At 46.4% G+C, this 26,053-nt stretch overlaps 1 protein-coding gene across 2 annotated transcripts in view; it reads left to right on the top strand.

Moving 5' to 3' along the window:
- The window catches only part of HEBP2 (heme binding protein 2), a 50,613-nt gene that overhangs the window by 12,071 nt on the left and 12,489 nt on the right, over positions 1 to 26,053 (top strand). The window contains exons 1-4 of one of the 2 annotated variants that reach the window (XM_069973747.1): positions 20,753 to 20,821; positions 21,114 to 21,153; positions 22,370 to 22,450; positions 24,658 to 24,796. In XM_069973747.1, coding sequence (XP_069829848.1) covers positions 22,376 to 22,450; positions 24,658 to 24,796 — 214 coding nt within the window. In that variant the 5' untranslated portion in view covers positions 20,753 to 20,821; positions 21,114 to 21,153; positions 22,370 to 22,375. Of the gene's footprint in view, positions 1 to 20,752; positions 20,822 to 21,113; positions 21,154 to 22,369; positions 22,451 to 24,657; positions 24,797 to 26,053 lie in introns of those variants that run through there. The other variant, XM_069973748.1, reaches the window with a different exon arrangement.

Raw genomic sequence — 26,053 nt, 5'->3', positions numbered from 1 at the left:
TTTTGGCAATTAAATATTAATAAAATGGGCCTATTGTGACGCTTATAACGGTTTTATATTTTTTCACCTACGGGGCTGTATGGGGTGTCATTTTTTCCGCCATGATCTCTAGTTTTTATTAATACCATGTTTGTGAAGATCGGACGTTTTGATCACTTTTTATTGATTTTTTTTAATATATAATGTAACATAAAATCGGTAATCCGCGCACTTTTTCCCCTCTTTTCGTGTACGCCCTTTACCGGTCGCAATGATGCTTGTTATATTTTAATAGATCGGACAATTACGCACGCTACGGTATATTATATGTTTATCTATTTATTCATTTTTATATGTTTTATTTATATAATGGGAAAGGGGGGTGATTTAGACTTTTATTGGGGGAGGGGTTTGGGGTAGTGTGTTAGTGTTTTGAACTTCTTTTCTTTTACACTTTTGAAGTCCCTTTGGGGGACTTCTACATACATTAGTTTGATTTCTACACTGATGAATGCTATGCCATAGGCATAGCATTGATCAGTGTTATCGGCGATCTGCTCATTGAGCCTGCCTGTGCAGGCTCAGTGTAGCAGATCGCCGATCGGACCGCACGGAGGCAGGTAAGAGACCTCCGGCAGTCTGTTTCAACGATCGGGACCCCCGCAGTCACACTTAAAGGGGTTAATGACACGCGGCAGCGCGATCGCTGCAGCGTGTCATTACCGGTGAGGTCCCGGCTGCTGATTGCAGCCGGCCCCCACCTGCTATGAAGCGCGCTCCGCTCCGGAGCGCGCTTCATAGCGGGAAAAAACACCCAGGACGTAAGGTTACGTCATGTGTCGTCTGGGGACAGACTTCCATGACGTAACCCTACGTCCAGGGTCGTCTAGGGGTTAAGGGGAAATTGCCAGGAGCCCTATATACCCCTTTATAAGCTAGATACCTCGACAGTTCTGCACTGTTTATGTAAATTGTAGCTTATACACATTAGAAATAAATTAAAAACTTTAAACATCCTAAATACCTAATAGCCAAACTGAGATGTCATGTGATCAGACTGTATACAGAGCCTGGTTATATACAACATTGGCAGTTTTATATACAGAGCCTGGTTATATACAACATTGGCAGTGTTATATACAGCCTGGTTATATACAACATTGGCAGGGTTATACAGTGTACAGCCTGGTATACAACATTAACAGTGTTATACTGAGCCTGGTTATATACAGCATTGGCAGTGTTATATACAGCCTGGTTATATACAACATTGGCAGTGTTATATACAGCCTGGTAATGTATAACATTGGTAGTGTTATGCTGAGCCTGGTTATATACAACATTGACAGTGTTAGTGGAGGTCCTGTATACCTGTAGAATATAGTTGGTGTAGGTCCTGTATACATGTAGTGTATAGTTCTGCGGTCCTGTATACCTGTAGTGTAAAGTTTGCCCCCCCCTGCAGGTATCCCCCGTACTGTATACACCCCCTCCCCCTCTTTGCAGGTACTCCTATACTGTATACACTCCCTCCCTGCAGGTAGTCCCCATACTGTATACACCCCTACCCCTGCGGGTAGCCCCCATACTCTATACACTCTCTGCACTTGCAGGTAGCCCCCATACTCTATACACTCCCCCCACTTGCAGGTAGCCCCCATACTCTGTACACCCCCTCGCCCTTGCAGGGAGTCCCTATACTGTATACACTCCACCCCTGCAGGTAGCCCCCATACTCTATACACTCCCCCCCCTTCTTGCAGGTTGCCCCCATACTGTATACAATCCACCTCACCCCACATGTAGCCCCCATACTGTATACACCCCCAACCCCTGCGGGTTGCCCCCATACTCTATACACTCCCCCCACTTGCAGATAGCCCCCATACTCTATACGCCCCCCCCCCCCCCCTTGCAGGTAGTCCCTATACTGCTGCTGCGAGTTAACCCCCCACCCCTGGAGTTTATACATCACCTGGTCCCCGCTCTGGCTTGCTTCAGGGGTTCCCGGCACATCCCACATGGCCAATCAGTGGTCACACGGCCAATCAGTGCGGAATGGCGAAGGATAACCCTTTGTGCATTCCGCAGCTGGCACCCACCGGCGGACTGATGCAGGCGTGCGTCTCCACCCGTGTCATAGACTCCATTCTATGCACGGGCCGATTCCGTTGTCCGTCCAAAGAATGAACACGTTCATTCTTTGGACAGAGGGCAGAATCCGCCCCTGCATAGAATGGAGTCTATGACACGGACGGAGACGCGCGCCCACATCAGTCCGCTGGTGGGTGCCAGCTGCGGAATGCACAAAGGGTTATCCTTCGCCATTCCGCAGTGTGCACGTACCATTACAGTGTATGAAGGAAGGGACACCCAAATCCACCCCCAGATGAAACCCCCCCCCATCCTCGGAGTTAGTGGGGAGATCATTCAGGAACTGATCTTCCCACTGCTGGATAGAGGTTACCACCTGTACGGGGATAACTTTTATACCAGCACCCCCTCTTCCGTTTCCTCGCTGCCTGAGCTACTGTAGCTTAGAACATATCAGATCCGAACATATCAGAAGCAGTAATAGAGCCCTAATATTTAGCAGCCATGGAGCGGACCCAGCGCTTCTTGATATGAAGGACCCCGTATCGCACCAGGACAACATTTTCCAGGTGACGTCCTCCACACTGGAAAACAGGAGACCCCAGAAGAAGTGCAGAGTGTGGCTTAACAGGGGGATCCGGAAGGACACTATTTTTCAGTGTGACACCTGTCCTGATCACCCCGACTCTGCATACTGGATCGCTTCAAGGCGCACCACACGTCATTGGGGTTCTACATTATCTAAATTTTGTCCCTTATTCCTATTTCAGGGGTCACGTTGATCTGGGGATTGTTCTGATCGCCATTATGGAGTCAGAAAGGAATTTTTCCCCTGTGATAAAGCTACTGTCGTCTGCCTCACGAGGGTTTTTTGCCTTCCTCTGGATCAACACAGGTTGAATTTGATGGACACCTGTCATTTCCAACCTTATAAACTAATAATTGGCCTAATACCCCCAAATAAATTAGAATTGTCCCTTTTCCCCAGCTAAATAGATATGGCCGCCATTCCCATTAGAGGATACCATGATGCAATTACAAAGTCTCTGTGCTGCCAGGGCAGTAGAAACCCCCCACAAGTGACCCCATTCTGGAAACTACACCCCATAAGGAATCTAACGAGGGGAGCAGTGGGGATATGGCCCCCTGGTGACGGCCACATTTGGGCCGTGAAAATGAAAATATTGTATACACTAAATCATTGATCTTGTCTTGATTTTTTCATTTTCACAAGGGGTTAAAAGATTAAAAAAAAAACACTAAATGTGTAGAGCAATTTCCCCTGAGTATGGAAATACCCCACATGTGGACATAAAGCGCCATGCGGGTGCAGGGTAAGCCTCCAAAGGGAAGGAGCGCCATTTGGTTTTTGGAGGCTGGATTTGGCTGGAATGGATTTCAAGGGGCCATGTTGCATTTAAAAGGCCCCTGTGTTGCCAAGACAGTTGAACCCCCCCACAAGTGACCCCATTATAGAAACTACACCCCTCAGGGAATGTAACAAGGGGTGTAGTGAGCATATGGACCCCACTGGTGACGGGCACAAATGTGGAACAATATGGCGTGAAAATGAAATATTACATTTTTTACACTATAATGTTGGTTTAGCCTTAAATTTTTCATTTTCACAAGAAGTTAAATGAGAAAAAAACATACAAAATGTGTAGAGCAATTTCCCCCGAGTCCGTAAATACCCCACTTGTGGACATAAAGCGCCATGTGGACGTAGAGCAAGCCTCCGAAGGGAAGGAGCGCCATTTGGATTTTGGAGGCTGGATGTGGCCAGAATGGATGATGAACGCCATGTCGCATTTACAGAGCCCTCATGCTGCCAAAACACTGGAAACCCCCCACAAGTGACCCCATTCTGGAAACTACACTACTGAAGTAATCTAACAAGGGGTGCAGTAAGGATATGGACCCCTTGATGACGGCCACATTTGTGCCGTGAAAGTGAAAAAATGAAAATTTTCCCTTTCACGTCACATTGTTCCACATTTGTGCCCGTCACCAGTGGGCTCCATATGCTCACTGCACTCCTTGTTAGATTCCTTGAGGGGTGTAGTTTCCAGAATGGGGTCACTTGTGGGGGGTTTCCAGTGTTTTGGCAGCACAAGGGCTCTGTAAATGCGACATGACCCTTGAAATCCATTCCAGTAAAATCTAGCTTTCAAAAGCCAATTGGCGCTCCTTCCCTTTGGACGCTCGTGCTGCGCCCGCTTGGCACTTTATGTCCACATGTGGGGTATTTCTGTACTCGGGAGAAACTGCGCTACACGCTTTGTGTTTTTTTTTTCCTTTTTATCCCATTGTGAAAATGAAAAATTGAAGGCTAGAACAACGTTATAGTGTAAAAAATACATTTTTCTTTTTTCACTCCACATTGTTCTGAAAATCTGTGAAGCACCTGTGGGGTCCAGATGCTCACTGCACCCCTTGTTACATTCCTTGAGGGGTCTAGTTTTCTAAATGATGTCTCTTTAGGGGTGTTTTTTAGGTTTTGGCACCCCAGAGCCTCTGCCAACCTGAAGTGGTACAGTCAGAAATTACCAAATATAACGGAGCCATTGAAATGCACTAGGCGCTCCTTTGTATCTGAGGCTTGTGGTTCCGTCAAACAATGCATTAGGGCCACATATTGGGTACTTCTATAAACTGCAGAAATGGGGCAATCAATATTGGGGTAAATTTCTCTAGTAATAAGTTTATAAATATGAAAAATATTGGATTACAATAAAATCTCTGCATAGAAAATAAAAATTTTCTAATTTCTTACACACTTAGGGAGGCATTTATTAAGTCCGGCGTTTTTTACGCCGGACTTAAAAATGCCCCCGCAGCTCCGGCGGTACGGGGATTTATGTAGAGGCGGACTGCCTGTACATAAATCCTGTGCGCGCCGGTGCGCACCGCCGAAAACCTACGCCAGCTGAGGACTGGAGTAGGTTTTCGGCGTACATTTGGGCGGAACGGATGATAAATCGCGCGGACTCTGAGTCCGCGCCCTCCGTTCCGCCCACTTCCCGCCTACTTTCCGCCCCCTTTCCGCCCCCTGGCGTACTCGGCGGAAAGTGCCGATTTGCGATTATTTTATTCGCAAATCGGCCATTTGCGTATAAAATAATACGCAAATCGGCACTTTCCGCCAAAAATCATCCGTCCCCCGGATGATAAATGTGGCCCTTAGCTTTTATTTCTATGACTCCCCTAAAAGGTTAAAACACTTTCTGGATGTGCTTTTGCAGAGTTTGGGGGTGCAGTTTCTGAAATGGGGTGCTTTGTGGGGCTTTCTAACATACAGGCCCCTCAAATACACTTTAAACCTGAACAGGTCCCTAAAAATATCAGATTTTTAAATTTTACTGAAAATTTGGAAATTTGCTGCTTATGTTTTAAGCTTTCTATTGTCTAAAAAAAATGAAAGATCGTTTAATAAATGCCGCCAACATAAAGTAGACATGTTGCTAATGCTATTTAATATATAATTTATGTGGTATAACCACTTTCTGTATAAGCAAAAAAGTTTCAAAGTTGGAAAAATGCATTTTTTCACAATTTTTCACTTTATTTGGGTTTTTTTCATAAATATTTGTTATAAATATCGACTCCAATTTACCAGAAATGTAAAGTACAATATGTCACGAGAAAACAATCTCAGAATCAGCCGGATAGGTAAAAGCATGCCGAAGTTATTAATGACTAAAGTGACACAGGTCATATTCATAAAATTTGTCTCTGTCATTAAGGCCATTTCAGGCTCTGTCCTTAAGGGGTTAAGGGGAAATCGCCAGGAGACCTATATATTCCTTTATATGTTATATACCCCGACAGTTCTGCACTGTTAATGTCAATTGTAGGTTAGAAATAAACTAAAAACTTTATATATCCTAAATACCTAATAGCCAAACTGAGATGTCATCATGTCATCAGACTGTATACAGAGCCTGGTTATATACAACATTGACAGTTTTATATACAGAGCCTGGTTATATACAACATTGTCAGTGTTATATACAGCCTGGTTATATGCAACATTGGCAGTGTTATATACAGCCTGGTTATATGCAACATTGGCAGTGTTATATACAGCCTGGTTATATGCAACATTGGCAGTGTTATTCAGTATACAGCCTGGTTATATGCAACATTGGCAGTGTTATACAGTATACAGCCTGGTTATATGCAACATTGGCAGTGTTATACAGTATACAGCCTGGTATACAACATTAACAGTGTTATACTGAGCCTGGTTATATACAACATTGGCAGTGTTATATACAGCCTGGATATATATAACATTGGCAGTGTTATATACAGCCTGGTTGTGGAGGTCCTGTGGACCTGTATACCTTTAGTATTTACTTGGTGGAGGTCCTGTATACCTGAAGTGTATAGTTCTGGGGCCCTGTATACCTGTAGTGTGTAGTTTGAAAGTTCTCCCTCCGCCAACTGCAGACCATAAATAAGGTGTGTGTGCAGAAAATCTGCAGCTTATAATAATAAGTGCATACACAATCTTGGATCATCACAATCTGGCCCCTCTTAGGCACTGCCTTTTATCCTTGGTGAGGACAACACAGAAGAGGTCTCAAAGTTTCTAATACTGTATACATTTCCCCCACCCCTTGCAGGTACTCCTATACTGTATATACTCCATATTGTATACACTCCCCCCACAGGTAACCCCCATACTGTATACACCCCTCACCCCTGCGGGTAGCCCCCATACTCTATACACACACCCCTTGCAGGTAGTCCCTATACTGTATACACTCTACTCCCTGCAGGTAGCCCCCATACTGTATACATTCCCCCTTTCTTGCAGTTTGCCCCCATACTGTATACACTGCCCCCCTTGCAGATAGCCCCCATACTGTATACACTCCCCCCTTCAGGTAGCCCCCATGCTGTACAAACTCCCCTCTGCATGTAGCCCCCATGCTGTATACACTCCCCCCTGCAGGTAGCCCCCATGCTGTATACACTCCCCCCTTCTGGTAGCCCCCTATGCTGTATACACTTCCCCCTTCAAGTAGCCCCCATGCTGTATACCCCCCCCCCCCCCCCGGGTAGCCCCCATGCTGTATACATTCCCCAACACCACCACCCGGCAGGTAAGCCCCTTACTGTATACACTGTATATACACTGTATACTGTTTGGGTGCCTTCACACCTATCGGATCTGCAGCAGATTTCACGCTGCAAATTCTGCTGCGGATCCAGTGTCATTCAACCCTATGACACTACATACTCGCAGCGAGATTGACATCCCGCTGCGAGTATGTAAATTAACCCTATCGACTGCCGGAGCTTAACTTACACTGATAGAGGCCCCCATCATTCTGCCCACACAGAACGCTGTTAGATGGTGCAGGCTTCCCTCCAGTGTGTTCAGCGCTGTGCTGCTGCTGTCGGGCACGGCTCTCTCCTCACGGCTCTGGACGCTGCACGTTGCATTTCCCCCCTGAAGCAAGCTGGAGCGGTGCAGCGTCCAGAGCCATGAGGAGAGAGCTGTGCCTGGCAGCAGCAGCACAGCGCTGAACACACTGGAGGGAAGCCTGCACCATCTAACAGCGGTCTTTCAGCTGCAGCACTAATTATATCACCTGTGTGTGCAGTGTGGAGATTCTCCCATTCATCTCTATGGGGCGCTCTTTCCCCTCCCCCTCCTCTCCTGTACATCTGGCGGGGATGAGACTTTCTCTCTAACCTTTTCGGGCACCCAATGTATCTGTGGGCCAAATTTGGGGTCAAACGGTTCAGGCGTTTGGAAGTCTATAGAGGACAGACAGACAGACAGACAAACAGACAGACTTTGATTTTTATGATATAGATATATCTTATGCATATACTGGTTCTTGATATTAGTCCAGCACTTGCAACACCCCTTGGTTATATGGTTTATATTCTGGTGGTGCCCACCCTGCATTGCAGTTCCCTTGACTATGACATTATGACAGGTAAAACTTCTAGTGTGCAGACAATACTTCTTAGGCTATGTTCAAACAACGTATAAAAAAAAATTAGAAAAGAGGTCTAATTTTTCAATTAAAAAAGGCGTCAGTTATTGCTGCGATTTAACTGACTGCAATGCAATGACGGTTGTCCAATGCACAGTGTATAAAATGTGACAAGGCAGTCCCGGAAAATTAATGTCCCGGGTATGTCCAGGCAAGTCCCGCCCCCGTAATGCCCCCAAATGCTTACTATAAGCCTGAGTAAAGTAAAGCTGTCTGCAATGGCTGGAGGCTGTATATTCTACCTTCAGCCACTAGATGCCGCTCTCTCCTCCCAGCTCCAGGTCCTGGCAGGGACGCCACTCCTGCCTCCTGCTAGAAGAGCCTGAAGGATGAAGATGGCCGTGTGCTTCAGAGAGCAGGTAATGATGAGGAGCCCACATGAGGGGGATTATGGTGAACAAGGAAAAGCTATATACATTGGTGTGAAAGGCCAGGAGAATAGTGGCCAGAGCTGTGACTGGTATACACAGCTCTGATTACCAGTCTCCTAGCCTCTCATACCAATGTATATAGCTTTATATCCTCCTGCAGCATCATCCCCTCATGTTGGCCCCTCAGTATACCAGCAGTCTCACACCACACTGTATTATACTGATGGTATAATGAGGGGCCCACATGAGGGGGATGATGCTGAAGGAGATAAAGCTCCAGTCTGCCCTAGTCTGTCCAAGCTACCCCCAGTCTGCCCCAGCTACCCGCAGTCTACCCTCACCCCAAGTTTGCCCCAGATACCCCCAGTCTGCCCCAGCTACTCGCAGTCTGTCACCCCCATTCTGCTCCAGCTACCCCCCATTCTGCTCCAGCTACCCCCCCAATTCTGCTCCAGTCACCCCCCAGTCTGCTTCAGTCACTCCCAGTTACAACCAGTCTGCCCCAGTCTACTCCAGTCACCCCCAGCCTTCTCCAGTCACCCCGAGGCTGCCCCAGCCACTTCTCGGTCTGCCCCAGCTACCCCAGTCTCCCCCCAGTCTGCTCCAGCTACCCCAGTCTCCCCCCAGTCTGCTCCAGCTACCCCAGTCTCCCCCCAGTCTGCTCTAGTCACCCCCAGCCTGCCCCATCTACCGCCAGTTTGCCCCGGGTACCCTCAGTCTGTCCCAGTCACTTCCAAGTCTGCTTCAGCTACCCCCAGTCTGCTTTTGTCAACCCCAGTCTGCTTTTGTCACCCCCAGCTACCCCAGTCTGCCCCAGTCTCCCCCCAGTCTTCTCCAGTCTCCTCCCAGTCTGCTCCAGTCTCCATCCAGTTTGCTCCAGCTACCCCCAGTCACTTCCCAGTCTGCTCCAGTCCCTTCCCAGTCTGCCCCCGTCACCCCCAGTCTGCCCCAGTCACTTCCCAGTCTGCTTTAGTTACCCCCAGTCTGGCCAGTTACCCCAGTCTTCCTCAGTCACCCCCAGCTACCAAGGTTTCATGGGGCCCTATGCAGTTGTTTGCTATGGGGCCCCATGACTCCTAGTTACACCCCTGCCCCTCATCTGTTCCTGTACTACTGTACCCCTCAGCTGTTCCTGTACTACTACTGTACCCCTCATCTTTTCCTGTACTGCTACTACACCCCTCATCTATTCCTGTAGTACTACTACAACCCTCATCCTTTTGTGTTGTTCTGACTGAAAAGGTCTGGAAAAAAACAACAACCCAAAACACTGGTGACAAGCCACACCCCATAAATCACACCCACGATAGACCACACCCACGATAGACCACACCCACAATAAACCACACCCCTTTTACACAACACTAAAGTGCCCCTGGAAAAATTTTTCAAATGTTGGCAATTATGACAGACTGACACAGATGGAGTAACCCGCTGGGGAGGTAGATGTTAGCGGTACCCGGGCTGCCACTGTTAGATGTTATGGTCACGGTATTGGCTCGAGGGTGCAGGGCTAGACCACAGGAACCTGAGCAAGTGGGACCCCAGGACAATTCTTTGTTGCCCTTAGTCAAGGCACCAATAACTAGACCAATGCCAGGGTTCAGAAACAACGAGAGTTGTGCGTTTATTAACACGGAGGTGGTCAATAGCAACAGTCTCTGGATGCAACCAGTGATAGGAAAACTTGGATATAACTAATGGGTGATGGGTGATGTTGCAACAGGCCGTAGTGTGATAGTGTCACTTTGGGTGAGAGGAATCTTAACGGAGGATGAGGGTAGTAGTTCCCTGAGAATGATGCTGGGTGGAATGATACTAAAGAGAATACTTGCCGTTGAGGATGAGGAGCAGATAGCGACTGAAAAACGGCACCCAGATCTTGAATAGAAGGGAGAATCTTGAGAATGAGACTGGTCAGGACTGGACCGGAATCTGTCTCTGAGGTAGTGGAGAGGATTACACTAGGTTGCGGCCTTCCTTGAGGAGCAGCAGAGGACACGCCCTTCCCTCTTGAAGGTAGAGGGAGAAAAACCAACTAGAAGGGGAGTGACCAACTGACCCCAGCCAAAAGCTCGACGGCTATTGGAGTTACTATGGCAGCCGGGGAAAGTCACGTGACACTAGGCCGTTTGCATCACCACACCATGTGACATGGACACATATGCAAATCAATGTACATAAGAGAATATGAGGAACACAGAGAATAATACCAAACTTGAACACTGGGGGGCGCAACATAAGCAGAGCTCTTTGCAGTGGCCATTAACCATTTCCAGTACAAGAACAAATAGAATACAGATATATATATATATATATATATATATATATATATATATATATAGAGAGAGAGAGAGAGAGAGAGAGAGAGAGAGAGAGAGAGAGAAGAACCTTTTGTACTGGGACACTGCACAGACACTGACAGACTGACACACAGCACTTACAGCTCAGTCTTCTCCCTCTTCCTCTCTGTCAGGCTACTTTTCAAACTGTAAGGATGAGGACCTTCGGGTCATGTGATCAGGTCCTTCACATTTTTCTCTCTCCGTCTCCTGTTTCTTCTGATGTTCAGCCTGCTTACCCTGCACTACAGTGAGCAGGCTGAACATTAGCACAGTGGGCCCCTCTCCCTCTATGGGACCCTAGAGGTTTCTGAACTGGGCATTGCTCTCATTGGTTGAGAGACATCATGACAAATGATAACCAAATGATCTTACTATCATACATATGACTTGGTGTAGACACTGCAGAAATTTTAACCCTTGCACTGACAATATCCTTCAGTGTATAGTATTAGGCAGTGCGTAGCATTGTGACAACAGCAGGACATACACAGAATATACCATCCACAAACATAGTTTAGGGTGCAAGGATTCTCTGCTACTGAATGTGGAGGCACCGCAACTGTACACATGCGCAGTGAAGGGAGACACCTAGTGGCCATATAAATATACCAGTGATTTAAACATAGAAAACTTTAAAAATTAAGAAAATAGTACAAAACTGCTTGAGATCACAACCTATGCTGATTTCTTTTTTCTTTTCTTTTTTTATGTTTACTTTGATTTTATTAAGATTTTGTTTTAGAGTAGCAGAAAAATTAACAACACCAACAGAATTACATTCAATGGATCAGAAAGCCAATACAAAATAAAGCTTGCACCACGAATAGTGACCTCAAATGAGCAGTAAGGCACAATAATAAAAAGAAACAAAACATAACATTATGGTCAGCACAGTATATAATAAACCCAAGCGGTACCCATTCCGCTGATCCTCATTTGGCTAAGTCTGAAACCAAAAAATAAACCATATATGAACTACAAAACACAAAGGAAGGACGAACAGACACCACAAAAGAGAAGAAAAGAAAGAAAGACAAGGGAAGGCACAAGAGGGATATAACCGGGAAATCCAGAGATTCACCATCAATTCACCTTAGGGTCTCTGCAAAGCCTGGGGCCTCTACGTGGAACGTCCACGCTGTCCAGACCTTCTTGAAAGCGTCCACCCGGCCCTGCGCCTCGGCTATCAGTTCCTCTGCACGTTGTATAGCACACAGCTCTGCAAACCATTCTTGTAGGGCAGGCGAGACTGCCGTCCTCCAATGGCGAGGTATTACAATTCTAGCAGCTGTAAGAAAGTGTCTCAGCACGTCCTTCTTGAGAGCAGACAGGGTACCGGGCAACAGGGACAATAGAGCGATTTGGGGGGAGTTAACAACACGTTTCCCAGAGAACCTCTCATAAATTCTGAAGACCCCCTCCCAGAAAGGTTGAATACGGGCACAACCCCACCATACGTGCAGCAAGGTCCCCTCCCCTAGGTTGCACCTCCAACATAAATCAGACACCTCAGGGTACATGCGATGTAGCAAAGTCGGGCAGCGATACCAACGTGACAGGATTTTAAAATTTTTCTCTTTTGCATGGGATGCCATAGACATGCCATGAGCAAAAGTGCACATCTTAGTGATCTCCTCCGCAGTGAAAGAAACTGCTAGATCTCTTTCCCAAAGGGAGAAGTAAGGAGCTATGCCAGGGTTGCTGAGAGACATGAGCATACTATAGAGTTTAGATAGCACCTGGGTGCCTCTATCCGAGGCTAACGCCCAGTGGTCAAAGTCTGTCAGGGAAAGGTCCAATGCCGCACGCACGGTGGGGGTTTGGAGAAAGGATTGCAATTGATTATGCGCCATCCAAGACAAAGCTCTTGCCGGGTTGGCCTCCCGTAAGGTCTGCAATGAAGGAAGACTCCTGTCAGCTACGATCTGGTGTAGGCGGGGGTCAGTGTCTTGGTGCCACAGTAGGAAAATCCCCACATCCAGCCCCGCCGGGAAAGCCGGATTCCCAAACAGAGGTGTCATGGGGCCCGGCCGAAACGAAATTCTGAACTGTCTCACCCACCTATCCCATATGTGAAAGGTGTGTTTAGCAAGGAATGGCCATCCCACTAATGCTTCCCTGTCTAGTGGGAGTATCCATAAAGATGCAAGTAGATTGCTCGGAGCGATCCTCTGTTCCAGACCCACCCACCGTTTGACAGCCCCCTTGTGCGCCCAGTCCAATGTCCTGGTCAGCATCGCAGCCTCGTGGTAAAGGCGTAGGTCCGGGAGACCCACCCCGCCATCAATTTTAGGTTTCGTCAGGACTAATCGGCTCAAACGGGGTCTGCTGCCTCCCCAAACATACAAGGTGAAGGCTTTTTGTAATGTACGGAAGTAAGCCACAGGGACACTGATAGGGACTGTTTGGAATACATAGAGAAAGCGGGGAAGGATGTCCATCTTGAGGATGCTCATCCTGCCAAACTACGATAGAAATTGTCTGTGATAGGATTGTAAACGGTCTAACGTCTTTTTTTGCAAGGGAACATAGTTCAGGAAGAACAGCAGATCCAGCCTATTCGGAATCTGTATGCCCAAGTAGGTGATGCTATCAGTTTGCCAGCGAAAGTTAAAGTTAAATTTCAACCGGGCCAAATCAGATGCTGGTAAAGAAATATTGAGGCCTTCCGTCTTAGACAGGTTCACCTTAAAGTTGCTAAGCCTCCCGAAAGTCTCAAATATCTTTAAAATTGAGGGCAAAGATGTGTGCGGGGATGTCGTGTAAAGGAGCAGGTCGTCCGCATATAGGGCTAACTTATGGTGATCCTGCCCAATTACCATTCCCTTAACATTCGGGTCACTGCGCAGGGAGACCGCCAAGTGTTCCATGGTCAGTACATACAGGAGAGGAGACAAGGGGCACCCCTGACGTGTACCATTCTTGATGTGGAAGACCTCCGACAGGACTCCATTGGCTCTGACACGGGCAGAAGGATGAGTGTAAAGTGCCATGATTTTGCTGACAAAGGCAGTACTCAGGCCTATTTGCATCAGGGATGCCGCCAGGAATTTCCAATGGACCCTGTCGAAGGCCTTTTCCGCGTCGACTGAGATCAGACACAACGGGGTCTTAGTGCTGTGAGCATGAGCTACAAGAGAGATGGTGCGTATGGTATTGTCCCTTGCCTCCCGTCCCGGAACAAAACCCACTTGGTCTAAATGTATCACCTTCAAGACTACAAGGTTCAGGCGGGTTGCCAGCATCTTTGAGTACAATTTAATATCACAATTGATGAGAGATATTGGGCGGTAACTGCTACATTGGGCCTCATCTTTCCCTGGCTTGGGCAGGACCACCACATGAGCTTCCAACGCCTGTTTCGGAAATTGCACACCCGCTGAAACAGCATTAAAGACCTTTGTCAGGAAAGGAAGTAGGCAGCCCTTGAACTTTTTGTAGAACGCTGCCGTAAAGCCATCAGGCCCAGGACTTTTGCCGTTCTTGGAGGCTGCAATAGCTGTCCCCACTTCCTCTTCCGTAAAAGGTACGTCAAGGCTTTCTCTAGTGTCATCGTCAACCATGGGCAGGGCCGTCTCTCTCACATAATCCGATAACTTATTGTCAAGAACCTCCTTCGAGGCATCATCATAATGTCCAGAGATAGAGTATAAGGAACTGTAGTAGTCCTTAAATGTGTTGGCAATAAGCCTCGGATTATGATGAACTACACCATTTGTGTCTTGAATAAGGGGGACATAGGTAGGAGCGTTTCGTGGATGGATGTACCTCGCCAGGGCTCGACCGCATTTATTAGCTTGAGCATACAGATACCCTTTGAATCTCAATTTGTTGGCTACTTCAGTTTTCAGCACTAGATCCTTAATTTGTTCCCTGACCACAGTCATGGCCTGGAGAGTGGCAATGTCTAGGGTGCGTTTATGTGTGGCCGTGAGGTCAGACAGGGTAGCCAGAAGTTTATGGAGCTTAGCTCCTCTCTCTTTTTTCAATCGGGCCCATTTTGTATAAGAACTCCACGGAGGACACATTTTAAGGTTTCCCACTGCATAGGGAGGGATGTGGGGTCTCCAGCATGTATTAAGAGAAAGTCTGAAATGGCAGATTCTATTGCTGTCCTGCACACCACATCCTGTAGGAGGGTTTCATTGAGGCGCCAAGACCATTCTCTGGGTGCGCCGTCAGGCATAGAGAGAGAGAGGAAAACAGGGGAATGGTCAGACCATAAGCCCGTGCCGATTGAAGCGTATGGGGTGTGCATGAGAGCATGTTGTGAAAGAAAGATCATGTCCAACCGGCTGTATGATTGGTGCGCGGGGGAAAAATATGTGTAGTCCCTATCCTTAGGGTGCAAAACCCTCCATGCATCGACCAATCTCTGTGTGTCTAAAGCTCTCTTTGCCATGGTCAAGGATGATTTAGGAACCACCGATTTCCCGGAGGAGGAGTCCAGTGGAGGCTCCATTGTCATGTTAAAGTCTCCCCCTAGAATGAATATACCGTCAATAAAATGGTCCGTCTCGAGGAGGATATCCCTAAGCGCTCTGCCCTGATCAGAATTGGGGAGGTACACAGTACCCACAGTGTACAATGTGGAAGCAATCGTCAATTTGAGAAAAGCGTACCTACCCCTCGGGTCTATGAGTGTGTCAAGAAGGACGTGCTGAAGAGACTTGTGGATACCAATGGAGACACCCTTAGACTTCGAGTCCGGATTGGTGCTGTGGAGGAAGTAGGGAAAATGGCGGGACTGCAGCCGAGGCACATGACCCGTGCGGAAGTGAGTCTACTGTAGGAATAGAATATGTACACGTTGTTTATGCATAGAGTATAATACACGAGATCTCTTAGCTGGCTCATTGAGACCCCTGGCATTATAAGAGGCGACTTTAAGCGTAGACATCTGGGCACCCGGATGAGGGAGAAGAGGGAGGGAAGGGGAAGGAAAGGTAGACACGTAAGTAGGGACAGAAAACAAAACAAAAGAATTACGACACCAAAGGCCACTTGCTGTAGCAGCCAAATAACAGAAACACAAAGAAAACACGTACAACAAGGAACCTAAAGGAGATCCCCTGCACTATGGAGACCTAGGCTCCACAGGTAGACCAAAAGTCACAGCGACAAAGGCGCCGACACTATATGTGAGCTTGACTGACAATAACAGACACAAAACTCCCCAGAAGGAGGACAGCTCATACTAAATGTAATCTGAGTCCCCCCCCCACCCTCCACCCCCCCCCCCCCGGCCAGAACCGAACCCAACAAAGAGCGCATATCAACACATCACATCTGAAATGGGTACATATGGTAACCGAGAGCACAGGCAAACTAATGTCAACTATAGAGAACGAGACCAATGGAGCCCTAGGCCCCCCCCCTTAGTGACACATAGGGCATCATAACTGAGTTCCCAATCAGAAAGGTAGGAAAGGCACATTAACCACCCCGCTACATAGTGAAAAACGGACAGCAGGCAAAAGGAGAACCAACGGCCAGTCAATGGCTAAAGCTTAACAATCTTGCTCAATCCTTATAAAGCGGAAACCCGCGTGCTGGGCATCATCCCTCGTCCTCCAAGTCCCTGGAACGTGCAGGAGGACCCCGCCTTTCCTGGAACTGAGGCACACTGGACCAATCCGGCAGCCGCACCAAAGGCAGATTAAGGTTAGTGAGAAATTCAGGCAGATCAGCTGGATCTTTAAGGACATAGCGGCGGCCATGGAGGCGAACAACAAGCTGGAACGGGAAGCCCCATGCATATGGTATTTCCTTTTCACGCAGCAATTCCAACAATGGTCTTAATGCCCTCCTCTGGGACAACGTGTGTCTGGAGAGGTCTTGAAGCAGAATCAGAGAAGCACCATCAAAGTCCACTGTGTCCAATTCCCGCGCTTTGCGCATTATCTCTTCCTTTATGGCATAATGATGCAGGCGGCATATGACATCCCGTGGTCTGTTAGGATCTTTGCTAATTGGCCCCAACGCCCTATGCGCCCTGTCGATTTCAAAGTCATCTGTTACTGGGCGGTTGAGCAGTGAGCTGAAAATCCCCTGTAGGGAAGGGATGAGGTCAGGTGTTTTAGTTGCTTCGGGCAGACCCCTGATTTGAATATTGTTCCGCCTGCTGCGGTTTTCATTATCGTCATGTAGCTTATAGAGCTGAGCAATATGATGTCATGAGTCTCTACTTTGTCAGAGATATCAGCCACTTGTGTGGATACCTGCTTTTGGTCTGCTACCAGCTCCTCAACCCTATCCTCAGTCATCTGGATGGCAGCTTTAATGGAGCTCAGCTCCTGTCTGTAGGACCTTTCCAGTCTCTGTACAAAACCCTCCATTTCTGCCCTTGTGGGCAGCTGTTTGACATACTCCTGCCAATCCCATTGAGTAGGGGGGGGGACATGTGGCTGTGGGGCCTGCTCCATCCCTGCAGCCTGAGGTGAACCAGCCAGCACAGGAGGGGAGGATAAAGATGGCGCCTGCAAGCTCTCCTCACGTGGCACGGCGGCGGTGCCGACCGGGCCCGAGGTGACAGTGGGCATAGAGCGGACCGGAGGAGAGATCGGGTCGGCACCTACCGTGCCCGCTGTTGACCGGAGGATGCGGGTGCCCTGCGGCTTATCTCCCGACGTCTGCCTCTCTGGAGCCGCGTGCCGTGCTGTGGAGTGTCCGGCGTCCGGACAGAGAAAGCCGTCCAGGCTGCGTTGTCCTTGCTGAGAGCGGGTGCGGCGGGTGCTGGGCTGTCTCCCGGTCCTTTTCCCATACATATGGCCGGGGGTGAGAGGGGGGAGAGCGGGGAGAAGAGATAGTGCGGCCTCCTTACAGCGGGAGCTCTGCAGGAACACGTCTTCACGCCGCCATCGCCAGGCCATGCCCCCTCTTTTTTTTTTTTTTTTTAAAGTAGTATCTGCCCTTGTGAGAAAAACCTTGCCAGTATCTAGGAGACCCATGGGTACATTCTGCTGCAACATCAGCTTTAACCACAAGCATGCATCTGCAGATAATAACAGAGGAAAATGACATGAGACTTTGTCACATTGACACCCACACTACAAACCCCGCCACATTCACTTCATGTAATGTACTGTATACTATAAACACTATAGACAGTCGTCAGCTTCACTTTATGTCTTGTGAGAAGATGGTCTAATTTATCTTGCAGTTTTGTGTGTACTTTCCATATGCTTTTGCTATGCAAATGAATGTTATTGTAGAAGATCACAGTACGGGGCAGTTGCCATTTGGTAACACATTCATAGAGAGAAGACAATTGTGTAACAGGTGATTTGCAGGGAAGCAAAGCGCACCAGAAGATGTGCAGGTAATCTGCACTCACAGTCACGTTATCCCCGTGAGGCTGCTATTTCCAGTAACACACCAACATGTTCCCATAGAAATTAGCAGCCTCATAGGCCTGCATGCATCGCTTTCTCAGCAATTTTATCTTTACTTTTGGAAACCAGCCTTTGTGTTATGGAAGTTGTGTTGTGTCTTTTATGATATATTATTGTAAGAGTCATAAACTCACCATTTTCTCACCCTATTAGGCACCTTTCACACCTTCATTGCTGTTTGTAGGCCTTATTCACCTGTCCATAGATCTGTCCGCAATGGGGCTGTGATCCGTTAAGCAAAATAAAAAGTGGCATACTCCAAGGTTGCTAGGTGTTGTTAACAGTAGGCTAGGTGTGGTGGTACAAGATAGGCACTTGTCATGGTGGCCAGAAGTGGTGATTCCCACCCCCGGGTATACTAGCACTAGGCTTTGAAAACGGTAGCACGGTAGCACTAGTCATGTGTTGGTGCAGGTGCAATGGGTAATAATGAGCACAGCATTTACTTAAATACTCTTTAGTGCAATACAGTAATAAGAAAGATGAGTGCAACAGATAACCACAGAAGTAGAATGTAACAATATCCTTTCTCTTGGTAGTTGTTACAGAAAATTTAGCTTGGGTGCTTGTAGTGAAGACAGTAGGTTAGGAAGTATGGTTGCATTGAGTAGGTGAACAAGTGTAGATGAGTTGAGTTGATAAGGTTGTGTAGCTCAGTTGAGTTGGTTCGGGGGTGGTCCTGGGGACCTTGCATAAGTAGTGCAGTACTCTGCCGGGATGTTCTGTAGTGACTTGTGTAGAAGAAGACTCTCATTCTCAGGTTAAAGTAAGAAAAAGAGAAGAAGACCACCTTATGCCACACCTGTCCAGCGAGTGTCAGGTTTGGTAGTATGAGTCCCAGGCTTGAACAACAAAGTAATACTAACCTCTTAAGATTACCCGAGTAGGCCAAGCAAGATCCAATGGAGTACTTCAGCTTTGTGTGTTTTGCTCCACTGCCGACTAATTCTTACTTTCGGGATAGTCGTAACTAGTTTCTGTTACCTCTATAAGTTTTCACAATCTTTATCAGTATACACTGTATTAAGTAGAGGAACTGCAGCGACATGTATGATTTCAAGTAGTTTTTCCTCCTGACCCAGGACATAATCGGAAGGCGAGAGTTAGAGAAGTGAGAAATAGTTCTGGATAATAAAGGCGGGAAGTTGGATTTGAAGATATGTAAGGGATTGGTGGGTAAACAAATACCTAAATATTTTATTCCCTGGTCAGGCCACAGGAAGGGGTAGGTAGATTTCAGGAGGGACACTACAGCCAAGGGGGCGGAGATGTTAAGTGCCTCTGACTTGGAGTAAATAATTTTTAAGTCAGAGACAAGGCTGATTTCACGAAAGATGTCTGAAAGGGCTGGGAAGCCAGTTTTGGGGTCAGACAGTATAAGCAATAAATCGTCCGCAAATGCGGCAGTGGTGTGTTAAAATTAACCTATTTTTAATCCTGCTAGTCGGGGGTCTAAACGTATTTTTTGGATTAGGGTTTCAATGACTAATATAAAGAGGGACGGGGACAGGGCGCAGCCTTGCTGCGTGCCATTAGAAATGTGAAACATGGGGGACAGGGTTCCATTTATTTTAAGTTTGGCATGCGGGTCAGCATTAGGGGAGAAAATCGCTGTAACAAAATCAGGGGGAAAGCCAAACTTCTGCCATGTTGAAAAACAAGCGACTGATATAGCAGCGATCTGCTGCCGTCGCTCCGTTGAATAGGAGCGTCGGCAGCAGACGCTGCTATATCCTATGGGCGCTCGTTTGCTCCTCTTAACGACCAGTGTAATAGGCCCTTAACTAAGGTCTGGTTAACATGTGTCCAGGGGTGGGTGTTACCACTCCTGGCCACTGTGACAAGTAACCCCTGAAACACCAGAGCCCACCAGCAGGTTCAATACCAGTCTTAGCAATCTAGGCCACAGCACATAAAGCATAGGGGAACACTAAAACGTGTGTGGGGGGAAGCCATTTAAGGGTCCTATTAAATGAAGCAATTTTTAACGATTAACAATAAATGGTTGAAAACGAGAGCTACTTGAAATCATTTACCATATACTATATACCATATACGATTGTATACTATTGTTTACTCCATCTGCAAAAGAGCGAACGATGTGGAATTACACTAAATGTCTAGTGAACGACTAACAATGATTTTGGTGTCAGCATGATTATCGTTTAAATTTTATATAACGATTTTTCGCACAGTAACTGTCCCCTGTAACAGGGCCTTAAGAAACATTATACGCCTGTCTAAAGAGAGAAGTATTTGGAGCACACCTAAAATATGCGGATTTAGGTGGTATTGTCATTTTGTATTGGCACACGAGTATTTCTATTATCAAATACAGTATATACCAACCAATGTCACCTTGTAAATTGTAAATGACATACATAACCTACTGCCTGGGGTAGACAAATAGCATTCTCGGTGTAGAAGAGTGTGTTATGCAAGCAGCTCCCACCAGCGTGTAGAGAGAGAGAGGCGGCAATTATATCTGTTACAAAACCACATCTTACTTAACCAGGCAAACACAAAGAGCACTGTCACCAAGGCACAGGCCCAGCCCAGCAACTTCCAGTATAAAACGAGGAACAGGAGCTCCCAGCATCTGCAGAGCCTGGGGAGAGGTCTGTACACTATGTTACTGTGTTCCTTATAATCAGTATGCAGCAAGACAATTTCTCATTGCCAAAAATGACTGTAAAATTTGGATAGTCATCAGATGTACAGATGTAACCTCTAAACGGGCAGCAGATGTATATCTAAAGCTTAGTCCACCTGTCATTGGTTCCTTTTGGCATTGATGAAGGTCTGCCTGCTCCTGGGTTTAATAAATATATATGTGTTGTACATGTTAATGTTATATAGCAATCTGTTCCTGTTATTGATACGTCATGTTACCTATCTGCCTCTGTATAGATAACCAAGGAAAAAGCTTCAGATCCCTGCCTACAATAAGGTAAGATAATTATTATCTAGTGAATCCTGGATTACAAGTAACTTGGTCTGAAAGTGTTTTGAAAGACAAGCTAATAATCTTTAAAAAATTCTAACAAGAGTTGGTAATACGAGTGGATACCTCTGTTTTCCCATCCTGATACTGTACTAAATAGAAAGTCCTCTCATTTTAACCCACTTCCTGATCAACTCTGCTGGATGCCTTTTGTTTCTCCTCCGGTGCCCGTCTGCATCAGGGACCCTGCAGAACTGTGGAGATCCTCATGTGGAAGGCAGCAGTTCGGCCTTATCACCTCTCCCTCCTGCCGGAGTCTTTGAAGCTGCGGTGTCCTCCTGTTCTGGCAGACTACATTCTGTGTGCACAGACCAATCAATGAGTGCTTCAACTCCCCAGGACCTCGTCCAGACATCTTGTGCCGATGACTTGATTTTGCTGCCATCCTGCCTATATTCGCATTGGATGGTGTAAGACTGCGGCTTCCCTCTGACTCCAATTTAACCCCTTCACCAATAGCTACTCCAGGGAGGCGGCACTAATACCAGCAGAGGAGTTGTGTGTAGGCTTGATCAAACATCAGAAAAAACTCTCCCTCAACACACAACACAATCAAACATCAGAAAATCCTAGGTCCGATCAAACTCAAACATTCTCGAACCTGCCACTTTGATTGCTGATGCCTTTCCGGTCCGTGGGGAAGGAGGAGAGTGCCCCGGGACCGCCTGGAATTCCAGGATTCAGCCTATTACCTAGGCTGAATCCCAGAATTCCAGGCGGTCCCCGGGCACACTCCTCCTTACGCACGGACCGGGAAGGCATCAGCAATCTAATTGGGCAGGTTCGAGAATGTTCGAGTTTGATCGAACCTAGGTTTTTCCGATGTTCGATTATCTCTAGTTGTGTGTCGAGGGAGAGTTAACGGATTAACCCCTTCTTTACTGAAACAGCGTTCTATATTGATACAGAACACCTTACCTACCTTATTATTGGGTTGTGGAATGAACCGTCTGTGTTGCATGTATTTCTTATGGGAAAATGTGCTTTGATATACAAGTGATTTGGATTCAGAATGAATTACTCAAATTACTCATAATACAAGGTTTCACGGTATATAAAATGTGCATCTCTTATCCATTGTCCTATAAACTGTGGCAGTTTGAGTGAACATTTTTTAGTTACATTTACTAATAGCAGTGCATATCCCAACCTTGTTTTTCAGTGAACAATGCTGAAGACTGTGAAGCAAGCTTTATTTTCAACTGAAATTCAAACCCCTAAATGGACACCTGTGGAAACTCCGGTACAGTAAACTATTCCTATATCTTCTAATATCCCCTTATACAAGGTCCTGTAATCTGACACATTCATACCTACCTATTATCACATGATCTTATGATAGAGTAAAACAAGTGGGGGAGGGGACATGATTGATGATGTCCGTCATCACTGTAGGCTCCTGGGCAAATCCATTGTTAGACCAGGAAAACAAAAACATGTCTCTTATTACAAGTGTTTAGCTGTTTTACATGTTTTGTCATGCATTGTTGTTAGACTAAAATTATTCATTTCTTAGGTGTTATGTATGTACACCAAATTATTCTCTTGTGCTGTTTTTCTCTGTAATTCCTTGTTAAAGGGGCTTTCTGGCGTTCAAATTTTTTTTATACTGCAGCCGCCACCACTTCAGGTGATCATTGTCTTTCAACATGTTTAAAGCAAATGTACCATCAGTACATTCACTTTAAGTTTTGCACAAGAATTGAACAGCACCGACACGGGGAAGCCAGTTCCGCAGTCCTTTTCTTGGACCACGGCCCGATTCCCGCGCAAGGCACCGGTCTATTACCAAGCACCGGCCTGGTCTGAAGCACTGGATGTGGGCCGGCCGTCCCCAGTGGAAGGAAACCCCCAACTCTCTATGATGTGGCTCCATTGATTCAAAAAAAGGACCACTGCACCAGCTTTGTTCTATTCATGTGCAAAACTTATGGTACTTATGGTACATTCGCTTTAAAAATCATTGGCCACCAACTGCACATCACACTGTGCAATAGTGATGCGCGGCCAGCCAATGGAGCGAGAGTAAAGAAAATAAGAAAGATTATACTTACCCCTCCACGTTCCCTAGGTGTCTTGCTGGCTTGTTTCTGTGATTCCCCGCAGCACTTTCAAACCCCTGTTTGAAGTGGCAGGCTGCTCAGCCAATCACTGGCTACAGTGCTGTCCTGTCTCAGTGATTGGCTGAGCGGCCTGTCTCTTCAGAGGCAAGACCGTAAGTTTGAGCTGCAGCTGTGGTGAGCGGAGAATCCCACAGACAAGGCTGAAGTATACTGGGGGAACTTGGGTAGGTAAGTACATCTTCATTATTTTACACCTTTAGGCTGGTTTCACACTATGTATATTTGAGGCTGTATTTGTGAGGCTGTATAGCAACCAAAACCAGGAGTGGATTGAAAACACAGAAAGGCTATGTTCACATAATGTTGTAATTGAGTGGATGGCCGTCATTTAATGGCAAATTTTTGCTGTTATTTTAAAACAACGGCTGTTATATTGAAATAATGGCAGTTATTTACCGTTATATGACGGCCATCCACTCAATTTAAACATTGTGTGAACAGAGCCTTTCTGTGTTTTCAATCCACTCCTGGTTTTGGTTGCTATGAGGACCTGACTTGAGGACCAAATACTGCCTGAAGTATACAGTGTGTGAACCCAGCCTTATAAGGCTGGGTTCACACTACGTATATTTTAGTCAGTATTGTGGTCCTCATTTTGTAACCAAAACCAGGAGTGGATTAAAAACACAGAAAGGATCTGTTCACACAATGTTGAAATTGAGTGGATGGCCGCCATATAACAGTAAATAACTGCCATTATTTCTATATAACAGCCGTTGTTTTAAAATAACAGCAAATATTTGCCATTAAATGGCGGCCATCCACTCAATTTCAACATTGTGTGAACAGAGCCTTTCTGTGTTTTCAATCCACTCCTGGTTTTGGTTGCAATATGAGGACCACAATACTGACTGAAATATACGTAGTGTGAACATAGTAATGGTGCGTTCACACCTACAAGATCTGCAGCTGATTTTCTGCAGCAGATTTCATTTAAATAACTGAAAACAGCATCAAATCTGCTGCAGATCTGCTGCAGATCCTGTAGGTGTGAACGCACCCTTAGTCTATGTTCACACATAGTATTTCCATCAGTTTTTTTTCCACCAAAATCAGAAGTGGAATTGAAAGGGCAAATTTACAATAGATAGATGTGGCCAGTTCTAGTGTTTTCAGCCCACTGCTGTGTTTTTTTTTTTTTAAGTTAAAACAGATCAGCGCTCGCTTACCCTTGATATCTGGCGCTGTGTTATTCCAAAGACGCCTTTGTCTTGTAAGTGGTGGCAGCTGCAGTCAGGGGAGCATGGGGAGGAACACATAAGATGTATATTACATACTGTTTATTGGTAGGATGCCATTGTTCATCCTGTTTTTACCTTTCATGTAGTCTTCAGATTATGAAGTGCGTCAGTATGAACCCGCAAAGTGGGTGAGTACTGAAGTGACAGAAGTGAAAGACTGGGACAGTGCTGTTAGCACATGCTTCATGCGCCTTTTTGGCTATATTCAAGGAAACAATGAAAAAAGTGAGTATTTCCAAGTATTGTTAACATTTATTCGTTTTCCTTTCCATAGATCAGCTTGGTTTAGTTTGTGATGCATACAAAGTAGTTTGCCACCTCTAGAGACTCCTATTGGCGCTAGCTTCCCTATAAGTCAGTGCTGTATCAGTTAAATTGGTTCTCCGACTACAACTTACTTGTCCCCTATTCACAGGATAGGGGAATGTAAAAAAGATTGCAGGGGGTCCCACCTCCGTGCACCACAGTGATCTCCACATTGTTCCTCATCCCTCAGCTCTGCTTCTCTATTCTTAACTATGAAATCACCAGAAAGCGCCGAATGCTGTACTCACCTCTCTCCAGCAGCTCAATAGAGAATGAATAGAGCCCTAGGTCACATGCAAACCCTCGTCTCAAAACAAAGAGCTGGGGGCAGATCTGAAGATGCTCAGGGGAGCACGGAAGTCGGACCACTGCAATCTCTTACTTCTGTTCTAATAGTGCCTTAAAACATGAGCAGAGGTCACCAGCCAAAAGTGAATTTCCTCTAAAATAAAGCCAATCCGTCGATTTCACAGTTCTTGCTTCTAAGTTAGTATGGAGCAAGATGCTGACCAGCTGGGAGAAAGGCTTTCAGGAGGTCTGAGAAGGTAATGTGCCAATTTAGATGACAACTAAATAGGCTTCTGGAGTCATGTGGCCAGGCAATGTTCCATGTGAAAAATGGTATGCAAAGTCGTAGTAGGAAGCTCGATTTCCTTCAGGAGAAGAGCTGCTGTGTTTTGCATACTTGTTTAGGCAAAGCTGGATTCACAATGAAATGTGCAAAAATGTTCTTAGTTAATTAAGTGAATTTTTACAAACTTTGTTTTAAAATTAGTTTAAGATGGCTACCACACACACACACACACACACAAAATGGTATGCTCACCTATTTACACTCTCCAGGTGTATTGCTCTGTGTCTCTGGTGTCTTCAGCCGCCTCCAGCCCGCTCAGCCAATTACTGACTAAGACGGAATAGTGCCGCTGCCAGTGATTGGCTGAGGGGTCTGTCATTCTCTAGACAAAAGTGACAGCCTGCTCAGCCAACCATTGGCTGTGGCGCTGTCCTGTTTCAGTCAGTCACTAATTGGCTGAGCAGGCTCATTTCATCCACCTTTATCTCTGTATTGACACCAGCTCAGCCAATTACTGACTGACTGATGTGTCAACCTGTTAACTGAACTTTTAAAAACTTCTCTCATCTCTCCTTTTTTTCCTGGAACCACTGCATGGCCTA

Source organism: Dendropsophus ebraccatus, chromosome 6 (genome assembly GCF_027789765.1).
Source record: "Dendropsophus ebraccatus isolate aDenEbr1 chromosome 6, aDenEbr1.pat, whole genome shotgun sequence".
Taxonomy (NCBI): Eukaryota; Metazoa; Chordata; class Amphibia; order Anura; family Hylidae; genus Dendropsophus; species Dendropsophus ebraccatus.
This window is presented reverse-complemented; position numbering and strand designations above follow the sequence as displayed.